The following is a 27,959-nucleotide window of genomic DNA, read 5'->3' as shown; positions in this document are numbered from 1 at the left end:
GCCTTTAAGTACAACTGATACTACAATCAAAGACTTTTGGGATATATTTTTTATGCCATTTTCCTTATTATTAAAGTTTACAATAGAATCTACTTGTGAAATGTTATAGATCAGTACTCAAACACAGAAAGAAAGAATTTTTTTTATTATTAATTTATTTATTTGTGATATTTTAAGAAAACAAATTTGATTCACAGTGTGAAGTTTGCATGAAATTTCTTATCAGCATCTGCGTTAAACCACATAGAGTCACAGTTAAACATCTCAGCTGCTGCCTCATACCAGATCAGCGTGTCATGTTTATTGAATATAGAGTATATCACACTTTTCATACATCATCTTTAAAATATAGTGTGAGGATATAATAAAAAAGTGCAGACTGTTTCTGATTCTTCCAGCTGATACTATTAATGTATCACAACTGTTAAAGTCTTTGTGCAGATTTTGCTGTATTTTTCCTTTACATTATTGTTTTTCTCAATTATAAATCCCAGAAAATAGAAAAGCTGCATGTCATCTGAAATTTCATTTCACAGTCTGCTCAGTAAACCAATTGAGCACTTCAGCTTTATTTTCTGTCACCCATTTTATGTTGGCTGTCGTCTTTTCGATGGCTTGCTCAAGTGCCATGGTAGCTGAGCCAAAACCAACATGGAGGTTCTCTTCTTTGAATTTCTTCAGCTGGGAGAGAGAAAAAGAACAAAACAGACAGCTGAACCTTTGCATATATTGCATTTCTTTTCCTTTAAATTGCCTCAGGAAAATCCAGTCTGTAGTTGTGGCTGTGTGGGCTGCATACCTCCTGCAACTCAAACTCTGTGGAAAACCTCACTGTGATTCCATTGATGAGATTAGAGAAGGAAAAAGATCCTCTTCCGTACCTTTAACAAAAGATAGCGTTGAATCACAGAGCTAAAACTGCGCACAAAAAAATGCACTAAGGGATGTGTGACTTCTGTAATATCCCCAAACCAGCCCCAAAATAATGTGCACTTGAAATGGGATTCCTGTATATTATGATGTGCTTCTGAATCACCGTTGAAAGAAGGTATGATTATATCTGCTGAAAACTTGTTTTTCTCAGCAACATGAGTCAGTTAAAACTCACAGTGTGTGATTTTAAAGAGACATTCTGTTTTGTTGTCTCAGAAAGCTTCAGCATTCTTTGGCTACAAGTTTTTGGGGGTTTGTCTTTACCAGATTTGTCTGAAATACTAGCTTGTTCTGTTTTGCCAAAATAGCTCAAGGTCACTCTGACAGGAGGGAGGAGGGACAGGAGGGAGAGATATTTGATCACAAATTCTCAACTGGACTCAGCTCTGGACTTGGCTATCTAACATGAGTAAATCTAGAGTGATCTAAACTAATTTTATTTAGAGGTATCAGATTAAAAGTGGGTTGAATTTAAAACCATGTATCACCTTTCTTTATCTTCACATTTATGCACTACTTTGTATTTATAAATCACATGAAATCTTCCCAAAAACCTTTGGACTGCGATGTTGCAATGTGTTTTTTGTTTTTATTGAAGTGTCCTCTTACTGTTGGAAGATGTAACTCCATTTTGCTCTGACAAAGTTCCAAGCCAGCGGCATTCCTATAACATTATTCGCGATGGACTGGATGGTGGAGGTGGCATCTTGCTTGCGTATCTTATTCGGATCAAGGGTATATTCCAGATACCTGCCTCGAAACAGAGTCATCAAATAGAAGTATATAAAATTAGCAGGCAGAATTTGGAATCAAAATTAGTTACTTCCAGCAGGAAGAAAGAACAATAATTAAAGCTCTAACCCTTTGCCAGAGACGTTGAGAGCTACTGTTAACACTTATCTTGGTCTAGGATTTTATGCAACCTCACTCAAATTTGCAGCTTTGTCATCATATCTAAAACTGAATGATGTCTGTAGCTTTTAAGCGATAATGGTTAAGACAATTTGCAAATCACTGAACATTCCTTCTTGCTTGATCTCATCTCCTGGGCTACCCTTCCCTATTTGAACTTCACTCAGGTACAGTAGTTGTTGATATGTTCCACTGAGAGATGACCCACCCCTTCAGGAAGAAGAAGATACATCAACAGTTCTCACAAACTGTTCTCTACTGTCCAATCCAATTAATATATTTAAGATGTATTTAGATTTTTAGGCCATTATACTAACAGAAAATGTATCTAATGTGAAAATGGTGGCCTTCAACATATATGGTGATCTTCAAGTATACTTGAAGTGTATTCATGATTAAACTGATTGCAAATTTGCTAAAGTTTGTCTAAATGTTATAAATAATTAGTAAGTAAATAAAAATGTATACATTTTTCATAACAGATCTCCATACATCAAACTGGATGTTTTAGTAAATTTCTGTTTGTTGTTTTGACATAATGTTGATTAAACATCAGATTTTTATTTTATTTTATTTTATTTATCAAATTCTTAAAGACCTTATTAAGTTACATGTGGGAATATTTCTAACTGAAAGAGTATTTGCAAAATCAGCTCCTAATTATTAATTTCTAAGTGGGCCCTGAAAAGCTTCCTTTGCCCATCCACCTACTCCACAGAAGCAACTGGGAGACCATAGCCTTTAGCAATGTAAGATAAATGGTGGAAAAAACTGGGAGGGAATAAGTGAAATGGAGTTTAACTTTGTGATTAAACAGTTTAACGTCTTTAATAAGCAGCTAGACATGATATTTCTGCTGGGATAGCACAGGATGCAAAAGCAGCACCCACCTGTTCAAGAGCCATGGTGTTTTGGTGCAGGCCATAGCCGACCTGAGTCTGGAAGCTTCCGATGCCAGAGACGCGTTCTGAAACATCTTCCAGGCAAAGTCCCATTCTTCAACACCACCAAGGCTTATAGCACTGCAGTAAACTGTAGCTTTCAAGTCGGAAGGAATCCTGGTCAGCAGAATGAATAAGAGATCAGAAGAATGTGTTGTAATTTCTGTACATGTAGCAATTTCTATCACAAACAAAAACAAAAAAAGCAGCAAGATGTTTCAGGGTTAATAATAGCTAGAACACAAAAAAAACAACATTTCAGTAAAAGATAATAATGAATCAAAGGGTACTGGTAATCAACATAATTAATAATTAATCTTATCATTGATCACAAGAAGATTTAAGCACTAGTGATTTTACTAAGCAAAAAGAAATAAGGAGAATTGTGTGGAGTACAGATAGAACGGATGCCTCATACAAAAAGGTATGGTCCTTGACGAAGCCTGTTTGATTCCTGACTTTGGGACATTTGCTTCATGTCTTCCCTCCACCTCCCTCAAAAAACAAATCTGAGGTACAAGGAGACTACAACATTTTTACTGTACACACAATATCCAAACAGGGTAAGTTTTATAAACAGAAAATTCAAAAGATTCTTATCTAAACTAAGAGTTTGTCCAGCTCCCAAGAGCCTATAGAAATGAGTGCTGTTACCTAATTTGGATTTTAATCTTTATGTCAGTTTGAGAGAAGAAAGAAGAAAAAAGGAGGTGGAATTCTCTTAACAACTTTACTCGACAAATTTCAACACCAGAACTGCTACTAAATGGTGTTCCTAAATTGGTTTGTTGTCTCACTCACAAATCTTACTGGACCCTTTTGCTCATGCAGTTCCCACAGTCCTGTCTCGAGGTTTGGCTGGTGGGGAAATCTTGGCACAAACAGCTTGGTTAACACTTTGGTAAATCAGACCAGAAGGCTGTTGCTTTTAACAAAGGTGTTTTTGTTGTCTTAGTGGCTTTTTACTATGCATTTGGAACCGATTTGGATATGATGGTGAAAGTATTTAGAGATACAAAGTGATATACAACATGTATCCAAGATATGGAGGAAAACAAAACCACACAAAAAATCTTCGCAAGAATTTTCCATGAAATTCAAATGAAAGTAGAAAAGTAGCAGAAAAAACATTTATTGCAATTCATACTGACTCAGAGTCCCAACTCACCAAGAGACCGTCTGAGAGAGGAGACGTCACAGGGACTGATTAGTCAATCAGTGATGATTGGCTAATCATCACCAGACGTTATACAGCAAATAACAGACTTTTCTTTTTATTAATTAATTAATTTATTTTTAAAGAAGGTTTCTTAAAGTGGAGACAGACAAAAAAAATATTTTTGTGACTGGAGGTGATGTTACAGTCAAAGATTTAAACATGTAATCATTCCTTTAAATTACTGGACAGGTTCCCAGTCTACAGTATGTTGAATAAACTAATGAGATATTTATGAATGTTAGAACCACAAAAGAAACATTCATATGAGATAAATTTATTGGCAGGCACTCAAACAACACATTTCTTCATACTCATTAAATCCCTCATATTTGGGACCTAAAAGTCTGGGAAGGACATTCTGAAGTGAACTGGAGGAATATAGTCAATGAAGGTGAAGGTCATTACTTTGGTAAACAAACTCTCCAAAGTAATTTCTGTGAGGCAAAATAGGACATGTCTAAGCACAAACAGATATGATTTCCTTCATACTCACGGGTTGTGATCTGGGTTGCCCATCCACTGTCTGAACCAGCTGCTGACTTGTTTCCTGCAGGACTCCACACCCGTACGACATGCCATCCAAACAGCATTGATCTGATTATATCTGAAAAGAAGCATCTAAAATCATGAGGAGTTCAAGTTAAAATGCATCTGTCAGATATGTTATGTGAATGCTTATTGCTTACTGGTCTGTGTGTTCTATTGGTGTTTTGGTCCAGTTCGCTGTGAGTGTTTCAAAGTATTCAAAAAGTGGTTTGATTTGTTTCTTGAGGTATGCCTAAAACAGAAATGTAACAATTAATATTTGGGGTTAGAAATTTCATTTTATTTTTAAGAGCTTGTCCTTTTTAGCACAAAATAAAATTAACCTGCAAAGGTCCGTAGACTTCGGTGCGATCAAACATGAGAATATAGTACTGAAGGTTTCTCAGAGCCGACGCCCAGGGGATATAGTCTCTCTCTTTTGACAGGTATTCTGTAGTTCTCAGGGCCAATGCTGTGGGGATTATTTTTGCCCTAAATGAAAGAAGCAAATATTCTATATGCTTGCAAAAAAAAACATTGTGGAATTTTTTTATGACCATTTTTCACCTTGCCAGATTAAATGCATCATCGATGATCTGAGCTCGGTTCATGACAGATAAAGCCTGACAGAAGAAAAAAAGCCAATACAAATAAGTGAAGAGGCTTTACTTTAATAAAACTCATGGAGAGGTTTGCATTTTGATGCCGACACCAGTTTATCAGACCCATTTGTGTACACAGAATAATGTCAGTGAAAATAGTACATTACCCACCTGGTGACTGGTGTCAAGCTGAGAGAGGAGACGATCCCAGTTTTCAGCATCATAGTTAACCCTGAAGTAGCCAGACACATTTGTGTTTGCTAGTACCCATTCCTGTCCAGAAACTCTCATCTGAGCATGGGTGTCTTGGAGGATTTGCATTGTATTAAGGAACATTAACATGCATTTAGTTTCACCCTTGAGTTAAAAGTCAAACATGTTCTTCCAGAGCTCACAATTCTGACGTTGCAGTACATGTTGCTGTGAACGTACCTGTTTTATTCAGAAGCCAATATTGTTGCTGATCCACTCCATTTTTCATCCATTTTATTGGGACAAACCATGTATAACTAAACAGAAAAATGAAAAGATACAATCTTAATCTCAATATACTTAACATTTATAAACAATATTCAGCTTGTTGCATTTATTATGTCTAACTCTGATAATTAAATGTTTTTCAGGATTCCTATAAAAATGATATTTGGAGACCTACAATTGTATTTTAATGAATTTGAAACATATTTCACTCTACATGTATATCATACGTGGAGTGAAATAATTCAAGCCTACGTTTCTTTAAATCTTACAGAATCTCACCAGAAAACTCACTTTGCATTATTGCATATACAAAGGTTACTTCTGTAAATCATGGTTGAGCGCTATAGTTCTAAATAGATTGAATTCATTTTTTACATTTATTTATTTACATTTAATTAAATTTTATTTTTTTACAATATCATGAAATGCATAATATAAATTATGAAGAAGAGTGGTTTGGTGTGTAATCTATCCAAACTATTTTGTGTTGTGGTAGAATGTCATTTCTGTTTAATAGTGTAAAATATAGCATGGTGGCTGGACTTAGATCGCTCTCATTAGCTCTGCTACCGAATATGTAATTTCAAGAAAAAAGTTTTAAAAGTTACAATTTCAGCCCACAACCAAATGGTAATCGCAGGACTGAAAGGCTACAAATAAATTACCCATTGGGACTAATGAAGTACAACTTCCATATTTAGAAAGTGGCGGTTTTTGAACCTGATCCAAATCATTAACTTCTGGAAAATCTCATGACTCCAGCATTACCACAAACTCAATTGTTGAATTAAAAAAATTATAAAGGAAGTTTATTTCATTGTCATGGTTTAAATCCCATGACGATGGAAAAACAAAAACCCCAAAACTAGTTTCTTGGGAAATTTTAATATTGCATGCAACCAGTTTTTAAAAAGGTATTTTGAGCAGAAATGGGAAGTTATGACCATGTTATGGCGCACACAGTCTAGAAAATAATTGATGACAAATGGCTGTTGGTCAGATTTGCTCACAAGAAGCCTAAACCACAAAAGGTTATTGCTAAAAAAAAAAAAAGGATGTTCTACACAAGTATTTATATAAAGAGTGGGAGGAAAAAGTGTGGTGGAAAAAGATGCGTAAGCAACAGACATGATTACAAACTTGATGTCATAGTGAAGAAATAGACGGGGGAGAACTTCCACTCACATATGTGGGTCATTTGACGACAAGATGTACAAATTGTAAACAATTTCTGAACCAGATATTGTCAGAGAAAAAGCACTGAAGCTCAGTGTTCTAAAGTTCTATCACTGTGCTTGAATGGTCAGCAATTCTGTCAAAAGACCTCAGAGAGAATTGGCGGGTTGTTGTCAGAGAAGATGAGGTACACCAAACCAAACCATGCAAATATATTGAAGGTTGATATTTACACAATCTAAGTTTCCTTTATATCTCAGTAAAGCAACAAGCTGATTGCCCCCCATGCCACATTGCATTGATACAAGTAAAAGGAGCCCAAACCCGGTATTAAGTTATCGCTGTTATCTTTGAAAGTTCTTTATCTTTTAACCCACTTGGACAAACAGCAACCATCACAAAACGTTCTCTCACTGAAAACACAGCAGAAACTTTTAATCAAATCTACTCTTCTTCCTCACCCTTAAGCTGTAATGATGTAGATAAGTTGGTAAATGATTTTCAGTCTAAAGTCTCAGATATTATTGATTCCATTGCCCCAATTAAAATGAAGGTTGTGTCTGGTAAAAAGAAATCTCCATGGAGAAATGCACAAACAGTTAGATCTGCAAGACAACTCTGCCGTAGGGCAGAACGAAAATGGCGTAAAACTCAACTCCACGTTCATTGTGACATCTATAAAGAAAGACTACGTAACTATCATTTAACACTAAAACATGCAAGAGAGGCTTTCTTTGCAGATGTCATAAACAAAAACATTAACAACGCTCGGGCTTTATTTGCAACAGTTGACAGAATCACAAACCCTCCTGTGACGTTACCGCCTGAATTCCAATGTATTGCCGCCTGCAACCAGTTTTCCAGCTTCTTTTCAGAGAAAATTCAAAAAATCAGAGGATTAATCTGTACATCCACTATAAAGTCAGTACCAATGCTGTGCCCAAACAAAACAAATACAGGAAAAATGACCCAATTTCAACTACTTAATTATAAAACCCTACAGGAAATTATAAGTCAAATAAGCTCCAGTTCCTGCTGTCTGGATGTTTTACCCACACATTTCTTTAAGAAAGTCCTGCCTGTTATTGCTGCTGATCTGATCCAAATAGTAAACTCATCGCTCTCGTCAGGCGTTTTCCCCCAGGCTCTGAAAACAGCAGTAATCAAACCACTTATAAAAAAGAACAATCTGGACAAATCACTAATGCAGAATTACAGGCCGATCTCCAACCTCCCATTCATCAGCAAAGTTATTGAAAAAGCTGTGTGTAAACAATTAACTAGCTTCCTAACTATAACCAACCTCTTTGACTCCTTCCAGTCTGGTTTTTGTGCTCACCACAGCACAGAGACCGCCCTGGTAAAAGTGTTCAATGACATCCATATAAATACGGACTGTGGCAGAACCACAGTGCTGGTTCTGTTGGATCTCAGTGCAGCTTTTGACACTGTTGACCATGACATATTACTGAATCGACTGGAGAGTTGGGTCGGACTCTCCGGTCCAGTGCTTAACTGGTTTGAATCCTACATAAAGAACAGGGATTTCTTTGTTTCAATTGAAAACTTTTCATCAAAGAGGTCAAAGGTCACATGTGGGGTACCCCAAGGTTCAATCCTAGGACCCCTTTTATTCAATATTTATATGCTCCCACTAGCTCAGGTTATAACAGGAAATAATATTAGCTACCATAACTATGCAGATGACACACAGCTCTACATTACGATGTCACCAGGTGACTCAGAGCCCATCCAATCACTGAACAGATGCTTAGAACAGATAAATGTGTGGATGTGCCAAAACTTTCTCCAGCTGAACAGAAACAAAACTGAAGTTATTATTTTTGGACCTAAAGAGGAACGATCTAGAGTCAATGCACAGCTTCAGTTATTACAACTGAAAACTAGCGATCAGGCCCGAAACCTGGGAGTAGTGATGGACTCTGACCTGAACCTCCAGAGCCACATAAAGACAGTTACAAAGTCGGCCTTCTATCACCTGAAGAACATTTCCAGGATTAAAGGACTAATGTCTCAGCCAGATCTAGAGAAACTCGTCCATGCGTTCATCTTCAGTCGTATTGATTATTGCAACAGCGTCTTCACAGGTCTGTCCAACAAATTAATCAAACAGCTGCAGCTGATCCAGAATGCTGCTGCTCGCGTTCTCACTAAAACCAGGAAGATAGAGCACATAACACCAGTTCTAAAGTCCCTCCACTGGCTCCCTGTAGCTCAAAGAATAGACTTTAAAATACTGTTGTTAGTTTATAAATCACTGAACGGCTTAGCACCACAATACATTAAAGATCTGCTTTTATTGTATCAACCTTCCAGACCTCTCAGGTCTTCCGGTTCTGGTCTGCTCTGCATCCCCAGAACCAGAACCAAACGAGGAGAAGCAGCTTTCAGCATCTATGCACCACAAATTTGGAACAAACTTCCAGAAAACTGTAAAACAGCTGAAACACTGACTTCTTTTAAATCTCAACTGAAAACCCACCTGTTTAGAATTGTATTTGAAATGTAATCAATTACAAATTTATTGATGTAACTTGACTTAATGATTGATTCTATATTGCATTGTGATTCTGTGTTTGTTATGATGTAAAGCACTTTGAAATGCCTTGCTGCTGAAATGTGCTATACAAAAAAAAAAAAAAAAAAAGTGCAATTTACAAAGTCCGGTAAAGATCATGGACAAACTTATTAACAGGCCAAGTTTTCTGTAATAAAAAAAAAATCTTCTTTTTACTGGTCTTGTGTAACTTTTAAATTTTCTACTAACTTTAATTCTGGGTAGCTGTAAGTCATACTAACCTAAGTTAACAGTTTAGGTTGCATCAGCCCAGGTTTTAAGCTATTAATTTTGTGTGCTATCTTCAATTGTTGTTCATTATAAAATTGAAGAAGAGTAAAGGAAAACTCATTTGTACTTGAACTGGGACGGCCTGTCCACTTTCGAATCTGGATCTAGCAGGAAGTGTTTCTGGCTGACCCCTCCTGTTGTGGTGTTAATAGTGACCACTGGGAAGCCCATTTGGAGAGTCCAGCGGTTCATAATGTCATGTACAGTGCAGGGAACATGCAAATCTGGTGTGTCAGCAACTGCCTGGGAAAAAAAGAAGTATAGTTTTATATATTTTTCCAGATAAACCAAATGAAATTAGGCACAGCACATCTGTCAGTTTTGAACTTTGACAAACCTGTTGGAGATGACCCCACAGATCTGTATGTACTGTGTTGTTATAGGCAAATTCATTGAGGTAAGACTAAAAGGAAAACAAAACAGGACAAATAACATGTAAAGAATTTAATAAATCATTATGACCAACATATCCATGACAATGTGAAAGAAAAATCTTGCTCAGCCTTCATTTTTTTGTCAAACCTACCAACTAAATAACTACCAATCATCACTATGCCAAAAAGAAAACTCACAAGTGACATTTCCAGTGAAATGGTGGGATCAGTGCCATTTAAAAATCTTGGTGAACTATGCCAGGTTCATTAAATTCACTGGAAATTATAGAAGGTCAACCTAAAATGACTGGATGTTAACATTAAATCAAAAAGGAGTTTCTGGAAAGAATTAGTAAAAGCGTGTACACACTTCCAAATGTTGTTGCTACTTTATGAAAATAAACAATATTAACATTTTTGTTTTTAAGTTGAATTGAACAGGATATTTAACTACAAAACAGATGGAAAAAAATTTTCTTGGTGTTGCTTTTACCCACACTGAGTCCTTTGGCAAACACAGGCTCGCTGAGAAACTCTGACAGCATCCTAAGCACCGCGGCGCCCTGAAAAGAACAGACTTGTAAACCACAAGAATTCAAGAAGTTTGAACTTCATATGAAACACATCATCACTGTTGATGATGTTTTTTCGTCAACAGTGAAGAAAACACTGTTGATTCGGAACAATGGCAAAACACACTGTGCTGGATTAGTGGCTCAAGTTAAAGGGCCAAGATCAACAAGGGACAGCTACATAAATCCCTGACTGTGATTATCACAACTTTATCAAGCTTGTTAGTCATTCTTCCAAGCAAGTATGTAAATGTTGTCACTTCCTAAAGAATCAGACCTTGTTGTAAGAGATGGTGTTGAACATCTCACTGATCTCGGCAGGCGTATTAACCTCCTCTTCTTTGCGGGACAACGGGTGAGAAGAGGCCAGGGCGTCTATGGCGAACACTTTCTGAACATCATACAGAATGATGTAGTCTTTCTGGATTGAAGCAAAAAGGAGTCAGGACAAACTCTCTGAAGCCTTATTCACCGTGAAGGCTTTGAGAGCTTTTCATGGATAAAAAATTTAAATCTGTCTTTTCAAGATGTTTTTAATCTTACAATGTTCCAGGTGGGTTCAACGTAATCAACTCCAAGGTACTCCACGTATGAAGCAAAGCCTTCATTTAGCCACAGGTCATTCCACCACTGCAAAGTCACCAAGTTTCCAAACCACTAGAAAAAAATCAAATATTTTGTCATGATGAAATCTCAGTTGCCACTTTAAAGCAAAAATGATTTAATAAACATTGATTCTGGTCAACACAGGCCTGGTTTAGGTCTAACCTAAAAGCCAATTGAAAAAAAAGGAAGCAGATTTAATAAATCCTTCTGTACTTGAGCTACTCAAAACCTCTGAAATATTAGTAAGGTGTTTGTGAAGAAAAGAATAACATACCATGTGAGCAAGCTCGTGAGAGATGACAGTTGCGACCCTCTCTTTGTTTCCTGTGGAGGAAAGGTTGGAGTCATAGAGTAGGGCTGTTTCCCGGTATGTCACCAGACCCCAGTTTTCCATGGCTCCAGCATTAAAATCAGGAAGAGCTATCTGATCTACAGAGACCAAGGGAAAAAATTTTTATAAAACCAAGCGGACAGCAATTCACATAAAAGTACTAGTATGGGTTTGTTTTGCTTCATCCTGACTGGAGAAGATGTCACACAAGATTACAATGAATAACTAAGGAAAGATCCTAACAACAAAAACAGAAAAAGATTTTGCTCTTGTAATCCTTTTAGTATCGTCCTGTTTTTTAGTTTGAGTTTTGGTTAGCCATAGCATTAGCATTCTTATTTTGTCAATTAACTCTTGCTTAGGCCGATTTCACTCAGGATTGAGACTGCCCTATGGTCTCAGGATCTCACAGACCATTCAAACCTGATTAGATGGACACTAATTTGGAAAAGAACATTTACATATAAATGAAAGCTTCATCTTGGTGGGCTTTTAGTACTCTGAAAGGTTTCTACACATCTACCAGCAGTTTTAGCCTCAGTGTCCAACAGCACAATGCAGTATTTCAGTGATTCTTGAGAAGAGGGACAAAACGGGTCCTATGGATAAAGCACAAAATTTCAATAAAATATACACAAAATAAAAAATTTTCTGACTAAACTATCCTGGGCCATGTGAGCCCAACAATGTATGTTTTCCTGGTGTTTGTGAATATTTTTTATTTTAAACTTTGTAGTAGATGGTGTCTGTAAAATCCCTTATCCTGGAGCAGAACTCAATATATTATAATAGTTTAAAACATTTAAAGGAATACTTAGTTAATATATTTTTACAATTAAGTATAAGTATTCAAATAAATAATTTAAAAAGTATCAATAAATTTAATTAAGAATAATTTTTATATATTTTGCAACTCAAATGAAATTTGTTTCAGGTTTTTGTCAACACTGTCAGACATAAAAAGAATGTAAAAAAATCAGGCATTATTGGGGGGCATCAGAACTTCTGAGGACCCCATAACCTCTTCCTTTCTCTTCCTTTGCTAAGAGGACTAAGCAGCTCTGGTTAGCTTATGTTATTCTTTACTTTTTTCCTTCTGTTTTATTTCTAAGTTGTTCGACACAACCATGATGTGTCAACACAATAACTGACAATTTACAAAACTTTGATGAAATTTTTCTGAAATAAATGCTTAATTTTAGTATACTGTAAAGATTTCATGGACCTGATGAGCTACAATATGGCCTCCTTCAGAATAACATCATATAAATTGAGGTAGTTTGGCATTTCGTCAACTCCGTCACAGTTTTTAACTGACTGTGTGACTCTTTCAGTGATGGCGTTGACAAATCTCACTTAAATGTGCAGTTAATTCATTTTAATGTGTTATACATAAATGGCATTACTGCACATGTATCAAATATTTCTTTCTACTCACTAGTTTATCACCACCTTCAGTTCTGTGTTAACTCCGTCATGCACTGTCAGCTGCTTCAGATGGCCTATATGTTGTTTTTTGTTTTAAATAATATTTATTTTGTTTCTTGAGAAGCATTTGTCTTAAAACGGAGTAAAAATATCACTAATAGGGTCATTAAAAAATTATTTTACATTTATTTTTGTCAGATGGTGATGACAAACTTCTGGGTCAGGTACATTAAAAATGTAATTTTCAAAAAATGTTGCAACTGGGAGCCTGCACCTTGGCATTTTTACATTTCCAAAACATTATTTGTCATATTTGTATACATAAGCTTGAGGAATAATTAAAAAATATTTTGGGAAAATTTAAACCAATTTTGTCCCTCTTCTCAAGAATCACTGATTTGTACAAATACGTATAACAACATCTTCTTTGTTTTTCTCCATTGTCCCAAAGGCACTTGAGAAGAAATATTTTGGTCACACAACTTCTTTGTAACAAAATATTTATTTTACATTTAACCTACCTGATTTAGAGAGCGGGTACGTTGCGTTGTAGTATCTCTCATAGAACTGAAGGATTGCTCCTGTAATTGCAAGAGCATAATTGCCCTGCCCATCATTTAAGGCTTTTCTTCTAGCCCATATTCGAATCTGTAAAGAAAATTACAACCAAATTCAATTGGTCAAATGGTGTGGTTGGCTGTTTTAAGGCCAATTTTGTGCACAAATTAAGTAGCATGAAGCTATCCCTGAATATTTCAATGAACATTAAAAACAAGACATTTTTTTCTCACCAACAAATTGCTGCTGTTTGACTGAATGTAGCCAAATTCACAGACGACAAATGCTAATATGTAGGTGGACATTTTCTGAGTGGGTTCAAATGTAGTAACTGTGACAGGAACATTTTCACGTATGGACTCTGAAGAATCTGTGCAAAGACAAAAACAAGCCAGACATTCTGTTGGCATTAACAGTGTAACATTACAGATTTTCTTACAAATTGTTCAAGCCATTAATTATTTTCTACAGTCTGATAGTAACAACAGACATTTCTCCTTAAAGCATTTCAAAGCACTGAATCTTCCAATAAAGGAATGTGAAAATGTATTTCACTTTACACATTTCTTACTTTTTTTTAATCACACTTAAATGTTTCAGTTCATAAAATTATTTTTTACATTAGACACAGAATATGTGCTAGCCTGAATCTTTGTGGAAAAGTAACTTAGCACTTGTTAAATCATGAATTAGTTTTGATTTAGCAAACTTTTTAATGAACTGATTTAAATTTCCCAAACTCCACCTAGGCTTGATTACTGCTAGAAATCCATTAGTAGAACCTGTCTGACAACATGAATTCTTTTCAAAAAAGCAACATATGACCAAATATTAAAAAATTCAAGTACAGATGACAAGGAAAATCTTTGCCATCTATCAGCCTGTACCTGATTATGAAGATATTTCTAAAGCAAAAGATGCTAGGGAATCACAGACATAAAAATACAGAGCGATGATGAACCTTCCCATTAGTGGTCAGTCTACAAAACACTTCAGGGCCTTAGTGTCCAACAGCACAATGCAGTAGAACCCAGAGCAACATCAAAAGCAGTGCAGGCCTCACTTGACTCAGTTAAAATCAGTATTCACAAAAGGGCGTGGGCAAAAATTTCATCCATGCATGGGAGAGCTACAGACTTTTTAGAAAATGTGTATGTCATTACTTCTGGAGTGAAACTAAGAAAACATTTTAGACAACAAACTTCATACTAACAACCAAACATAGTGATAGCATGTTTGATTGATAAGGAAAAAATATTAATGACACAATTGTGATGGTCTAACAACAAATGACAGGGTGTGTATTAATACACAGATACATAACTTTTTAAAGTTTGATATTTAATACCTGTTATATTTATGACAGATGATGATTCTTTGTTAATGTCAAGTTGTCATAACAAAGACATTTTAAACAATGTCAACATTTTATAAAAACTGTCATTATTTACCGAATGACACTTAACAATAGTCACAAATATCCATGAAGACATCTTCATGACAGTGTCATGTCAGTCTGTCTTCAAACACAACACTTTAGCATATTTATTTTGAACAAAGTGTAAAAAAATATTTTTGAAACCAACCTATTTCCTTGCCGTTGGAGAGAGCAACGGTGTTTCGCTCATGAATAATAGTGACACTGAAATTTGCTTTCATGGCTGGTTCATCAAAGCAGGGAAACGCTTTTCTGGCATACGTTGCTTGCATCTGAGAGGTGGCGAGAACTCTGAGGAATGTTCAAGTTAAACATAACCACAAAACAGACAGCAAGATGGTAAATAGAACAACAAAGCCATCTTAGTCAAAAGTGTGATTATGGTGCAAAATTATCCATCATTTCTTACTTCTTTACACCGTCGTCCATGTACTCACTCCTGTAGAAACCCTCCAGGTCATCTGCCAGCTCCCCTCTAAATTCTGTATAAAGCTCATAGGAGTTTCCCACTGCTAGTTTGCTGCTCAGTTGAACAACAAGATACTCCGTCCTCACCACAAGCCAAGTGCGCCGTATGGCAGGCGCAGCAGCTTCACCCCGGCCACTCAACTTCGCATGGTTACCACCGTACATGGTGAAGTTCAGATTGTTGGCATGGATAAGTATAAGATCTGTTTCTTTTTTACACCTAAAGACAACAGAAGAATGTCCAGTGAAGATGTACATGTTGTCTGCGTCGGGCTTCAGTCTGGGCCATAAAGTCACATTGTAAGTCAGAGGGACGAGAGAGTCTGGAAGTCTATAATAATCCCAGGGATCCTTTGGGGTGAAAGGGGTCGTCGGCGGTATAGATGTGCTACCGGTATTGGCTTCATCTCCAGGCTTACCTTGAGTCTTGGCCCTTTGCTTGTCATAAGCAATAGATAAACCAATTATTGTAACTGCAGCGCTGACTCCGAGTACAAGAAGTCCAAGGCCCATATTTTTACTGATATTGTAGACTTTTCCCATTTCTGACTCTTGGTTTAGCTCTGCGGGTCCTCAGTCACTGTTTGTCCAAGACTCTGGAGCTCTTCTCTGTTAATGGTTGAGGTATTAATATGGCAAAAAGATCTATACAGAACACCTAAAGAAAAAAGTAGAGAAGAATTCAATTATTTGTGAAATCATTTAAACATATTTTTATCTATTGCAGTTTTTCACATCATAAATGTCAGTGTATGTTTTTTTGTGTGTTTTTTTAAATCTATGTGCTTCAACAACACAAAGTAACACATAGTAGTGAAGGCAAGGGGAAAGGATATATGGTCTTAAACATTCTTAGAACTAAACATTTGAAAAGTGTGCATTAGTATTTGTCTCATTTTCCTCCAACATCGCCGAATAAAATCCAGTGCAACCACCTGACTTTAGAGGTCACCAAAATAATTAATAGAGTCCATCTCTGTGTAATTTTATCTCAGTATGCAGTTATATTCAATAAATTATACTTCCCAATGACTCTCTTCTGTCAAATTTAAAAGTACCTTTTAAAAATATATAACAATTAAGCAGGTAATAAACATGCGTTTTATTAAGTCCACATTTCTGTTTTTAAAAATAGTTCTTTTTTATTGGTCTGATTAAATATTCTAATTTTAAATGTCATGTTTTCATCAGAATAAAGTCCAAATTCATTATAATTAAGAGAAATAAAGGCTTTCAAACATCCATTTGAGTATAGTTAAACTATCTAATGTGTTCCACTTACTGATAAAGTTCCTAAAATTAATGAGCCTTACAATAATATTCTAATTTATCAAATGGGTCTGTAAATACAGCTGTTCTGTGAAAACCTAAGAGAACTATTAGAGAACATTCAATCAAGAAACATATTAGACAGGTCAAAAAGTTGTAAAGTTTAAACAAGGTTGGGTTACCATACTGTATCTCAAACTTTGAATATCTCCCAGAGTAATACTCAATCATTCATTTAAAAATGGGGAGAGCATGAAACAGCAGCAAATGTATTAAGACACAGTCATCCACCTTAACTGAAGAAACTATCAATTAGAGAAGCAGCTAAGAAGCTGACAGCAACTGTGGAGGAGCTGTAAAAATCCACAGCTCAGGTGGCAGAACCACTATTGGTCAAACATCTGGCCCTTGTGAAAGCATTGCATAAAGAAAACCGCTTGAAGTGCAACAGGTAATGCAGAGGAAACCGCAAAAATGTGGAAGAAGGCACCCAGTCACAGTAGACCATAATTTAACTTTATGGCCCCGATGCAAAATCTGTCTATGTGTGGAGAAAAACTAATACTGCACATCCACATGAACACACCAACCCCTCAGTGAAACATGAATGTGGCAGCAACATGCTCTGCAGATGTTTTTCTTGGTGGAGACAGGGAAGCTGTCAGAGCTGTTGGGACAATGCATTGAGTTAAATACAGGTCAAAACAGGAGTAAACCTGTTAGAGCAAAAGGTGGTTCTGCAAAGCATTGCCATTAGTTCTAGTACAAGAAGCTCTGAGTCAGGACATTTTAGTCTACATCAGGAACCCCACGTTGTGGGAACAGTTTGAGGATGTTCATGCAGACCAGCTTTTCTATATTGCATGCATGAAATGCAGAGACAGAACACATGAACTAAAGAAAATTAATAAGTTATAACAGGTTTGGCATGAGAGCACCTGATGTATGGCCTACTCTGGAAAATCCCAGAAAGACTGTCAAATAATCAAGCCCTCACAGATCAATCGCAGATTGCAGATTTCACCTGCAAAGATTGGGCTGACTTCATATTAAATCCAACAGAATAACAAGGGAATTTCACTTAAATTCACAAGTGTATGAAGCCAGATGGAGATACTTTTGGCAATATAGTCCAACTTACTGCTTGCTAATCTTAGATGATTCCAGCTCCAACTTGCTGGCAGTCCAAGTTTGATTTGTCAGAACTTATCTTTAGAAAGTTTGTAATGTCTGTACGGTAAATCTGGCAGCAAAGCATTTTTATGCTCTGATGTACATTTTGAGCTGACCAAAGAACTTATACACCCATTAGTTTAAAAGATCATCACAAATACTCATTGTGAAAATGTTCAATATGATAGTACGTCCAGATAGCGCAGCTTCCATAGCAAAGACATCTGGACATCTTTGAACATCCAGATGAACATTCAGCTTACAAACCAATATGACCACAGATTGGAATTTTTGTTTTGTATTCAATGAGTTTAACATCCCTTATTACACTACCTACAATCTTTTTAGATAATCTGCATCATTTCTTGATGGTCTTCAAAAGTTTTCCATGTACTTTGGCTGCTTTTCAACAAACTGATTTGTCTTAAGAAGTTTACTTGAGTGCTTTATGAGGTTCCTTTTAGTTTCAATAGTAAATAAATACATAAAAACTCTTTCTAGATGTTTTAATTCACATGAAGAGCAAACATGTTTGCTTTAAATCCTTAGTAAAAGTGATTCTGTTCTTACAACATACAGTTCAGCATTATGATAAACTGTTGGTCACAGTGTAATTTGATCACAATTTTTCTCTTTATGTTTGCTTTAAAATAAGTTCTCTGGACCTTTTATCACAATATAATTTATTCACATATTAGGCTTTTCCTTCCAACTGCTTAAGCAGCCCCACCAATAGTTTGAAAGATTAAACTACACATATTCAGTTATCTGAAAAACAAGTGGTTGTACTACTTGTATTCAGGACAATTAACCACCATTACCTTGTTTGTAATGGTGGTTGAATACAAATGTATGCCACACTGGTTTGATTTTTCTTTGTAAAAAAAATGTGAAAACCATTTTTCTACTTTAAACACTCATAGAATAAAAGTTTATGGTTTTAGTATGATAAAATGTAAAATAAATAAAAATCTGTAAACATGCTTTTGGCTTGACATCACCCTGGAGTCTCATCTCATTTAAAAAAATGTCGATAGTAGTAAACCATTAATGCTCAGTCAATTAATCATTAGTTACAAAGTTAAGCGAATAACATGTTATTCATTAAACTTCTAAAACAACTGTCAACAGTTTTTTGTTTTCATCCCATGACCCTACAGATGTTGAAAGTGTTTCAAGTATTCATGTAGGTCCAGAATACTCATTCCTTCCATTCTATGAATAAAAAAAAACAACACAAATTTTAGAAAAACATCTCAAGTCTTGCTGGTCAGTTCTGCAAAAATAAAAATAAAAATCAATTTGAAGTTAATGGAATTTCATGATTTTTCTCAAGCTCAATTTAAAAAAATTTTTTTACTCCATTAACTAGTAAAAACTGATTACTGAAAATCTGACAAATTTGTAGAGACAGAGCACACCATTTGCTTGTGTCGTGTGGCAAAAATGCAGCTCTTCCTTTCCAGGTCAATGTTCTTTCCTTCCTCTGAACCACATGTACTGCCTTATTACCTAAATACTCCCATAGTTTTAGCATGGGAGGAGAAGAAGGGTAAAATCTGGACAGGTTATAGAAACATCTTACCTTAACCTGCATGACGAGGAAACAAAGAAAATGTAAGTAAACCTAAAACATGCAAAGGAAGGACATGAAATGTCCACACAGAAAAAGGGCAAAGATTTGAAGCCTGTCCTTTCTTTTTAGACGATTACATTGTGTAAATGTAATTATTTAACGTGTAATAATGAAATTATGTTAGTAAAATTCTTAACATATTTTAGTGTTTAATATTTTATATAAAAACATACAAATTTGAATCAATGTTACAAAACAAACAGATTAATAGTCAAATAAATGTATTCATTTTTTATTTATAGATACAGCATACCTTAAAAATAGGACATATTGAAATCTGAAACATTTAAAAAATGTCGATTTGCATTCATCGCTTCTATCACCAACTTCTATCTTCTGATTCTCAGGTGATAGAAGTTGGTCAACTCCATGCAGTGGAGATGTGAAGCAGTTCTCACTGTTTAGAGGACTAAGTGTTAGCTCTGTGATTCACAGGAATGCCATTTTTTCTGTATCTACAGTAAATGTTTGAGTTTTTCAGAGGAATGTGAAAAAGTTGCTAATCTTCTGAAGAGACCAATATTTATTTTTCTCTCACTTTTGGTAGTGATAAGAAATTTTGTGCATTTTTCTCAACGTGTTGGTTTGGAATGGAATTCGCTGTGATCCCAATGCATTTGCCTGTGCAGAAATAAACAATAAGGATCTTTTACACACTTTTTTTAACACATGACTATTACATTAAACACAACCTTAGAGTTTCTCACATAAAAAACTGTTATTGCAATAGATTTGTAATAACTCATTGTAAACTAATCCAACTAATTTGCATGTTTTTCCTCCAGTGTTTCCACTGTGTCAGCACCAAGTTAATATCAAATATCAGCTAAACGGGCCACTGACCGTCTACCTTGCCAACAAAGAGCAGGATAATCCTGTCGAGGAGGAATGTTTTTCTTGGGGGCCCAAAGTCACATATTTTCACAGCATAAAAAATGTACAACAATAGAGCCGTGTGTCCACCCGTGACATGGGTACATGTACTATGAACAGACACACAGTTATTATAAGGAGTCATGGGAATCTGTTTCAGTAAAATAAATAAAAATAAAAACTGCTTTTTACAAGTGAAAGGACCAGTAACATCAAGGAAAAGTAGGTAGTGTTTTGCATTCACCTCATTATCATCTCCTAAGTGTTTCCCTTCAGAATCTAAACGTAGAAGTGACTAGCATCTGCTGGAGCTGCAAAATTTACAACCAGAAGCTGGCTCCTTAAACAGGAGACATGCAGGATAACCACAAAGTCAAACTTTTAACAAAAAAAAAAAAGATCAAACCAACAGGTATTGCTCTTCACCACAAATATGAAAGAATTCTCTCAATTTGAACTCAGGCAAAGCTAGGTTTGCTTTTCTATTTGGCCAAATTCATCCAAGATTATTTTAGAAGGTAGAAAAAGCAACTGACTATATTATTAAAGTGCTTCAATAATGAAAATGTGTTATGATGTATTCATGCACTACTTGAAAGTTGGGCAACAGCTTTTTTTTTTTTGTTTGTTTGTCTCCAGCCCTGAGAAACCTTCATCGTTAACACAGCTAGAAAACCTTTCCATCTAGATTCCTCAGAAATATATCAAAGAACAGCCTTTAGCGCAGCATGTGGGCAGATTTACACCGACCTGCAAGGAGAATCCAGTACATACCACTTGATGTTGTCTTTATGTCCTGTTTTAAGCCTGACGAGATGTGGAGATTCAGCTGGAGTGATCCTGATCCTTGGCTGATGAGACTTGTCAGCATCTGTGCGCCTGGCGGTGGGAGCTAGAACAGGTCTTCCTGGGAACGTAGGGAGGGTACAACCTTCTCAGACTTAACAAAAAAAAAAAAAAACTCTTCATTATTGGACCAGGGGAGAGAAAGAATGTGGTGGAAAACTGCAGAACTGCTGCCTCAGCAATACTACAAGCTCAATATGTTTGAGCAAAAGAGAAGAAAATGTTCTGCAAACTTAAATGAGATGAGAATGACTCAAATGATTAAATAGTTATTAGTTTAATTAATTTACCTTGGCAAAGGAATGTCTTTGACACCATGACATGCCTACTTTCCATTACAGATCACATCATCTCATAGTAAAACTACCAACACAGTGTAACAATTTCCGACAGCTGAATTCAACAAATCAGACACAAAAACATTTACAGAAACACAAACTATCAGAGGGGGAAAAAAGCTCTGTTGTCTCCCTAACAGATGTTGTCAAGACCTTCTGACGGCACACTGAAGGTTGACTGGAGCCAAACAGCATTTACATCATCAGAGCCGGACGCAACCCGCCCCCAGGAGCAACATTCATCAAAAATTATGAGGACGCCAAAGATGTAATAAATTACAGAGGGGAAAATGATCTCCTGGCAAAAACCAAGAGTTTTTTAAATTATTACAGATAAGCACAGAAGACAAAGTATCATTTTTCACATGGACTGGATGAGGTCCAGTAAAACTCAGGAAAAAGAGTAATGATTTTTCTTTAGCTTGGTTCAAATTCCTCCTAATAAACAGCTGAAGCTTAGAGGTGCTGAAAAGTCCCATTGAGCAAAGAGAAATTGTATCTAATTTGAAAAGATTAAGTAGCTAACTGCATAAATTAATGGACTCAAAGATACAGATGCTTTGTAAAACTTCTCAAGTGTTGTGCAATTTTTTTTACTTAATATGCAAATGCAGGATTAAACTGAGTTCAGAATTCCTCTTATATACATATAGCAAAACTTTTGATGAACAGAAATGTAAGCCGCTGTGGTTCTTCATTATAGGAATAAAAACCAGTGTTGTCTACATTAGCTGCAGAGCTGAGTGTTGCTGGCGGTCTGCATCAGTAGTCCCGCTCTCTGGCCCTGCAGAGTTTGGCTGGAATGCTCTTCAGAACGGGGAGAGGCTCGGCACTTTGATATTGATGTCTCCAATGTTGATGTTCCGGGGGATCTCCGGCAGGTTCATGTTCTTCACAGCAGAGACGGCACGAGCTGGAGCTGCGGAAAGACCTCCCTGCACGTGAAAACCAACAAGCCAAACAAGTTTATGTCTTCTTACCATAAAAGAGTTCATCTTTCCACATTTATACAGGTACAAATGTTCTTGAAAATATTCTCACATGCTTTCTTTTGAAAGCAGAAAATGAAGGTTGCGGAGAAAACATAAAAGCAGCAAAAAAGGGATGTTCTGGAAGTCTTCATGCACCTTAAACTTTCCAATATTTTGTTCAACCACAAACTTCACTGTTCTTAATAGGAATTTGCACAATTATCAGGTTCCTTTTTACTCCAAAACCCCTAAATAATATCCACAGCAACAAATTGCCTTCAGAAGCCAACTATGTGGCTATGTTTGTAATTTATTCTCTGTATAAATACAGCTGTTCTTTGTAGGCCTTTGAAGGGTTTGCTAGAGAACAAACAGCATCGTGATGGCTACAGAGCACAGCAGAGAGGTCAGGGATAAGGTAGTGGAGAGGTTTAAAACAAGGTTAAGTTATAAAACAAAATCCCAGGGTTTGAACATCCAACTGAGAATATAAAAAAAGAGAAATAATAAGTCAAAGCAGCTAAAAAAAAAAAAGAAATCTTAAATTTTAGACCAAGTAAAATATACATTTTACTAATTGGATATTTCAAGGCCAAGCATCTTTTCCCCCCCAAATAAAACCTGAGATAAAACCCAACTTTGACTGTTTTTCTGAAGGGGAACAAGACAAGTCTGAAAATATCTTTGGGAATGGACAACTCAGTTTGAGCGCGCAGGAGTGTCTCATACTCTCAGGTCAGGTTAGAATAACACAACTTCTCCATTTTAATTTCACCTGACAATAAGTGCTGCATTTGCAACAGTGAGTTGAAAAGATAAGTTTGACATATGACCTGAAAGAGAATGTGCCTTAAAGATGAATCAGGGGCAGCTTATTATGGTCATACTGATTCTGTGAGAATTGTTAGATTTTACAAAACATTACTAAGATCTAATGAAAGACTGTAAATTTATTTAAAAATTGCTATTATTGCCATTATACGTCAGTTGTTCCTTTAAAACAGGAATCATCAGTTCCTCTACCAGTTTAGCAAATATTTGAATAATTTCCCTGCTGGGATGAATAAAGTAATTCTTAAAAAAAAAAAAAAAGAACATTTTGCTCATTAAAATTAGCTAAAATAATTGCTGAAGCTCAGTCAGACTTATGGGGGGTATATGTAAACATTGGTTTATATAAAAACAGTCCTTTCATCATGACAGAGAGGTCCTGACCTCTGACTTTTCCATGCGGTTCTGCACCTCTACTTGTGCTACGATCTCATTCATGTTGGTCTCCAGCACCATGCCTCCCATCACCACCTCCTGCAGGATATAATGAACCTGCAAAAAAAGCACAACACACTTAGTAAACTCTCTCACAGAGCTCTGTTTCCCTCTAATATCTAGGTATGTAAATTCCTGCAGAGTCAAACCATTTCATGTATTTACAAAGACGGTCTTCTTCCTACACAGAGGACATTTCAAAGACCCAAAAATGTACAGGCATTGCCAGAACTTGGCATGCAAGAATAAATTATATGCAAACATGCCATCCAGGCTGTCAGCAGATGGTAAAGAGATGGGAAATATTAACATGCTGGTAACATTCCAGGCCAAACCTTGCTGCTCCACATGACATCAGATTCCTGTGAGAAAATTCAGTCAAGATGCCTGTAGATGTGTTGGATCACTTTTTCAGTAAGGAGGTCTGTAACCTTAATAACACAGATCTGCCTTCTAAGGAATAGCTTTATAAAGTCAAACAACACATTTTTGTGTACACAATACATGTGATTTACTTTCTAATAAGTAAAATCAATAAAAGTCTATAAATCAGCTGAAAAGCACAAGTATGTCTGTGAGATGACAGCTTCCTTAAAGAAGGTTTAGAGACATCACCAGTCCCATTTGAAAGAAAGGATTTCTTAAAGAAGGAAAAACAGAAGCTCAGATACCTACATCACCTAAATAAAGAGTTCGTCTGGGTTCATGTGAATGTTTGTGTCATGTCAGAAGAAATCCCCCAGAGGCTTTCTGAGGAATCAAGTTTACTAGAATGAAACCATTGGAAGTTCAGAAACTAGCAGACGTGTTTGGATGCTGATCTTATTTTATTCAGTGTTTACCAGGATATATTCAAGGTAAAACTCTCCAATCTGGATTTTAAACACATGTCCACATTTAGTTAAATATTCATATGGAGAAAATTTCTCAAGCAGTGAAACGTAAGCCCAAGTACCTACAAGAGAAATCTAGTGTTATAATATTGTTTGTTCTTCTTCACACTTTTAAACTGTAACAAGACAAAATTTAAAGAGCTGCCACTCAATCTCACAAATTGTAACATCACGCTAAACATAAGTAAGCAGGAAAATTGTGCCACACAAAAACAAAACATTATTATTAAACATTATTGCATTTATGATTGAAAATGAAAAGAAATTAAGAAACATATATTTCAGTCACAGAAGCACCTCCACTCACCTTATCCATGTGGAATATTAGGTCCAATTCACAAACATTTTCAAAGCATTTATCCAACGTTTCCACAAACACCTAAAATAAATGTAAAACAACAGATAATTATTCTGAGACATTTGCATTTCCATTTTGTGTGTATTTTGTTGGATCGGTTTTCTGTTCTGTAAAGGTAAATATACTTATCAAATCATTTTTTATTTGAATTCAAAAGCATCTAGGAATGAGGTCATGGCCCAATAATAAATTATGTTTCCAAAATCTTAACAACAAGCAGATTGTGTAGCACAAAACATTTAAATCTGTTGTGATAAAACCTTTTCAAGATAAAATGTTCAAGGGTTTTATGTTTCCCTTTAGTGAAACATAAGTTACTCTCAAAGAGTCACCCTCAAACACAGCAGCTGACCTGAATCAAGTCCAAAATGCCAAGCTCGCTCTCAGATGAATCCACACAGAAGACAAAGTAGAGAGTAGCATAGTGCCGGTAAATCAACTTGTAGTCTGAGCCTCCAATAAGACTGAAAGCAGATTTGAAAGAAAAAAAGGCTTTAAAAAATGCAGAACAAATGTTTCTTTTTCAGAAAAGAATAATAAATAAATGAAATGAAAGGTGTACTTGGCTAAACAAATAAACATATTTTTGAAAAAACGGAAGAAGAGAAAACTTTATATTTTGCTGCCATCTTCTGTTTTACAAAAGCTATTACAAGACATCCAGTGAGTCTGTTGAAACAAACTAAAGGAAATATTTCAAGGTGGCTAAGGATCTTACAGAAACAGTAACTTAAAAACAACACATAATACACAGAGATTGTTCTTCAGCATAAAAACAGAACATAAGAGAAAAATAACTTGCCTTCCACCCTCCAAGAAGTTACAAACATTGTCATCTCTCTTTGATACCAAGTGGAAAGTCTCTCGAATTATCTGCTGCTGCATGTCCTCCGACTGCAAGAAAATAATGTACAGAGAAAGTATTAGACAATTTCAGAAATGTCTTTTGAATTTGTCATTTGTTTTACTGAAGAGGCATGGTTTTTATTATTCCATATATTTCAGCAATATTTCAAAAACCACTGGGCGATCTACAAAACAAAGATCTACAAAATGGTGGTACCTCTAACGTGTTTTACAGATTGCTGCAGACACTTATTTAGCTTCTCTCTGCTCTACTAATTCTGGGGGTAATTTGTCTTCCTGTAACTTTTTCACGTAATCCAGCTGACAGGTTTTATACAACAGATGATCAACTAAAGTGGGATGCATCTTCAAGGACATGTTTTGGTAGTACTGAAAAGCAATCCTTTGGCTGCTGGAGGCTGAATGTGTCTTCTGTTGTTTCCTTCTCCATGTATTTAGGTTAAAAACTAATTTTAAAAAGTCTCAAAGTCAGAAAGTCCAATATACAAATACATTTAGCAATTAGTTAATATATCGCTGTTTTTGTAAGCCTCAGAGATACTTCATTCAAATAATTATATTAAAAAAATCTATTAAAACAACAAAAAACAATAACCAACACTATTACAGATTGTGGCTCCCCAAAACGTCTCCAAATTTATGTTAATCTGATTCAAGAATGAATCAGATCAAGAATGCCACAATTGTAGTCCATATACTGGATATTCCTGTTGGTGGTCGATCTTAGGCACCAACTTCAGCCACAATAACACCTTGTGATTTTCCCTGAAACTTTTTGTGGGCTTTGTTTTGCAACCTTTTTCCCTCCACCCGCCGCAATACATATGAGTAAAACAACCAGATTGTTTTGCGATTTTATTTTTTTTTTTAGCTTAGCCTTTGTGCAGAGGTTGTCATTGTCTGATAAACATCTGTCAAGTCAGCATTCTTCCCTGTGACTGCGCAGGCAATAGCAGAACATTCCTATATAAGCAATCCTTTGCTATTGATTTTAAGTAATGTCCTTATTTTATGAGATCTTAGTGTTTGGGTTTTCATGAGATGCAAGTCAACATCGAAAGAAAACTCAAACTTGAAAACAATACAGTCCGCAAACTATATACGAAAGTAGTGCGATAACGTAATAGGGCTTTATTTTCAACATGAGTTTTAGTGATCTAAATACACTATGGTGTGCAAGAAAAAAAATATTTTGAATAGGGGACAAATTTCGGCCCCGAAAAAAAATTAATAGATCATTCCAGCAAGAAAGTTGCAATGTTCATAGGGCTGTTGTGAAACTGTTGACTAGCATATGGTTCACGAGAGAAAATTAAATATTGTGGACAAAAATGTGATGATGTGTCAGAAAAAAATCGCATGAAACTCGTTGAAATATTTAAACAGGCTATGTTATTCAACATATAGACAAGCTAACTGGTTAGCACAGTCGGAAAATGCTAATTAACTGAAACAGCAACATCTAAAAATACTCACAAAATATTGATAGAATCGAATCAGCCGCGGCTTCCCATGGTTGTTAAAAATCAATATAGCTTTTATCATGTTTGTTATTTGGCGTCACCAAATAGCAGTGCGAAAAAATGTAGTATTTCTATCAGATGTTAGCTTGCGTGCTAAATGGTCTTTGGTAGGCCGGAAATGTAACGTTAACTCACATCCGGCTGCATCAGTCGATTTTCGCCAGCCTTTTTTTTGTTCCGCTGTTGAAACTATCTGTGCTACCCATTAATCCGTCCTACCTTATGGTAATGCGTATGCGCACATCGATGCTACGTCGCCTACATCTTATTCAGCAGATTTCTTATCAATACATCCTACCTGCGCACTAGCACCGACAGATAGACATAGCTATCTATCCGTGCTGCGGTAGAAAAATCTGACGAGAAGCAGCTTTGCGCATGCGTGATTCGTTTCCAATGTGTACGCAGAATGGGGTTCAGTTCAGTTCAAATTTATTTAATCAAAGACAGCACATTAAACAATGCTACATGTGGAAAAATAGAAAAACAGTTGTTTTATGCATAGGTTTTCTAA

General features: G+C 35.9%; 2 protein-coding genes across 4 annotated transcripts; both read right to left on the bottom strand.

Annotated features, from left to right (window-relative positions):
- Positions 1 to 130: 130 nt before the first annotated feature.
- Positions 131 to 21,289, bottom strand: LOC116718560 (aminopeptidase N-like). 2 transcript variants are annotated; one of them, XM_032560623.1, is made up of 21 exons: positions 21,134 to 21,289; positions 15,374 to 16,090; positions 15,113 to 15,255; positions 13,760 to 13,896; positions 13,490 to 13,616; positions 11,484 to 11,638; positions 11,147 to 11,260; positions 10,881 to 11,024; positions 10,529 to 10,594; positions 9,995 to 10,060; positions 9,725 to 9,900; positions 5,565 to 5,641; positions 5,304 to 5,437; positions 5,098 to 5,153; positions 4,875 to 5,022; positions 4,692 to 4,783; positions 4,499 to 4,609; positions 2,736 to 2,903; positions 1,543 to 1,683; positions 800 to 881; positions 131 to 681 (listed from the first exon to the last, which is right to left on the bottom strand). In XM_032560623.1, the coding sequence occupies exons 2-21, from the start codon at positions 15,973 to 15,975 to the stop codon at positions 526 to 528; spliced, it is 2,895 nt and encodes a 964-aa protein (XP_032416514.1). In that variant the 5' UTR covers positions 15,976 to 16,090; positions 21,134 to 21,289; the 3' UTR covers positions 131 to 525. The 2 variants fall into 2 exon arrangements, with proteins under 2 accessions (XP_032416514.1, XP_032416513.1); XM_032560622.1 differs by having other exon boundaries at positions 21,158 to 21,288.
- Positions 21,290 to 21,487: 198 nt separating this feature from the next.
- ap3s2 (adaptor related protein complex 3 subunit sigma 2) lies at positions 21,488 to 27,721 on the bottom strand. 2 transcript variants are annotated; one of them, XM_032560625.1, is made up of 6 exons: positions 27,581 to 27,721; positions 25,858 to 25,949; positions 25,408 to 25,519; positions 25,005 to 25,076; positions 23,754 to 23,861; positions 21,488 to 22,502 (listed from the first exon to the last, which is right to left on the bottom strand). In XM_032560625.1, exons 1-6 carry the CDS (start codon positions 27,590 to 27,592, stop codon positions 22,377 to 22,379), a joined length of 522 nt encoding a protein of 173 aa, XP_032416516.1. In that variant the 5' UTR covers positions 27,593 to 27,721; the 3' UTR covers positions 21,488 to 22,376. The 2 variants fall into 2 exon arrangements, with proteins under 2 accessions (XP_032416516.1, XP_032416515.1); XM_032560624.1 differs by lacking the exon at positions 27,581 to 27,721 and adding an exon at positions 27,399 to 27,574.
- Between the last annotated feature and the right edge of the window lie 238 nt (positions 27,722 to 27,959).

The sequence above is a fragment of the Xiphophorus hellerii genome, chromosome 4, assembly GCF_003331165.1.
Source record: "Xiphophorus hellerii strain 12219 chromosome 4, Xiphophorus_hellerii-4.1, whole genome shotgun sequence".
Taxonomy (NCBI): Eukaryota; Metazoa; Chordata; class Actinopteri; order Cyprinodontiformes; family Poeciliidae; genus Xiphophorus; species Xiphophorus hellerii.
Note: the sequence above shows the minus strand (reverse complement) of the source record. Positions and strands in the feature narration are given on the sequence as shown.

Coding starts and splice junctions, on each gene's coding strand:
- LOC116718560 (XM_032560623.1), bottom strand. CDS start 15,975: ATGGGAAAAGTCTACAATATCAGTAAAAATATGGGCCTTGGACTTCTT. Junction 9,901..9,994: donor TGTGGGGTCATCTCCAACAG/GTTTGTCAAAGT, acceptor TTTTTTTCCCAG/GCAGTTGCTGACACACCAGA. Junction 682..799: donor CAGAGTTTGAGTTGCAGGAG/GTATGCAGCCCA, acceptor TCTCTCTCCCAG/CTGAAGAAATTCAAAGAAGA.
- ap3s2 (XM_032560624.1), bottom strand. CDS start 27,467: ATGATAAAAGCTATATTGATTTTTAACAACCATGGGAAGCCGCGGCTG. Junction 25,950..27,398: donor TTCGATTCTATCAATATTTT/GTGAGTATTTTT, acceptor ATTTTCTTGCAG/TCGGAGGACATGCAGCAGCA. Junction 22,503..23,753: donor ACCGCATGGAAAAGTCAGAG/GTCAGGACCTCT, acceptor TTTCACGTGCAG/GGAGGTCTTTCCGCAGCTCC.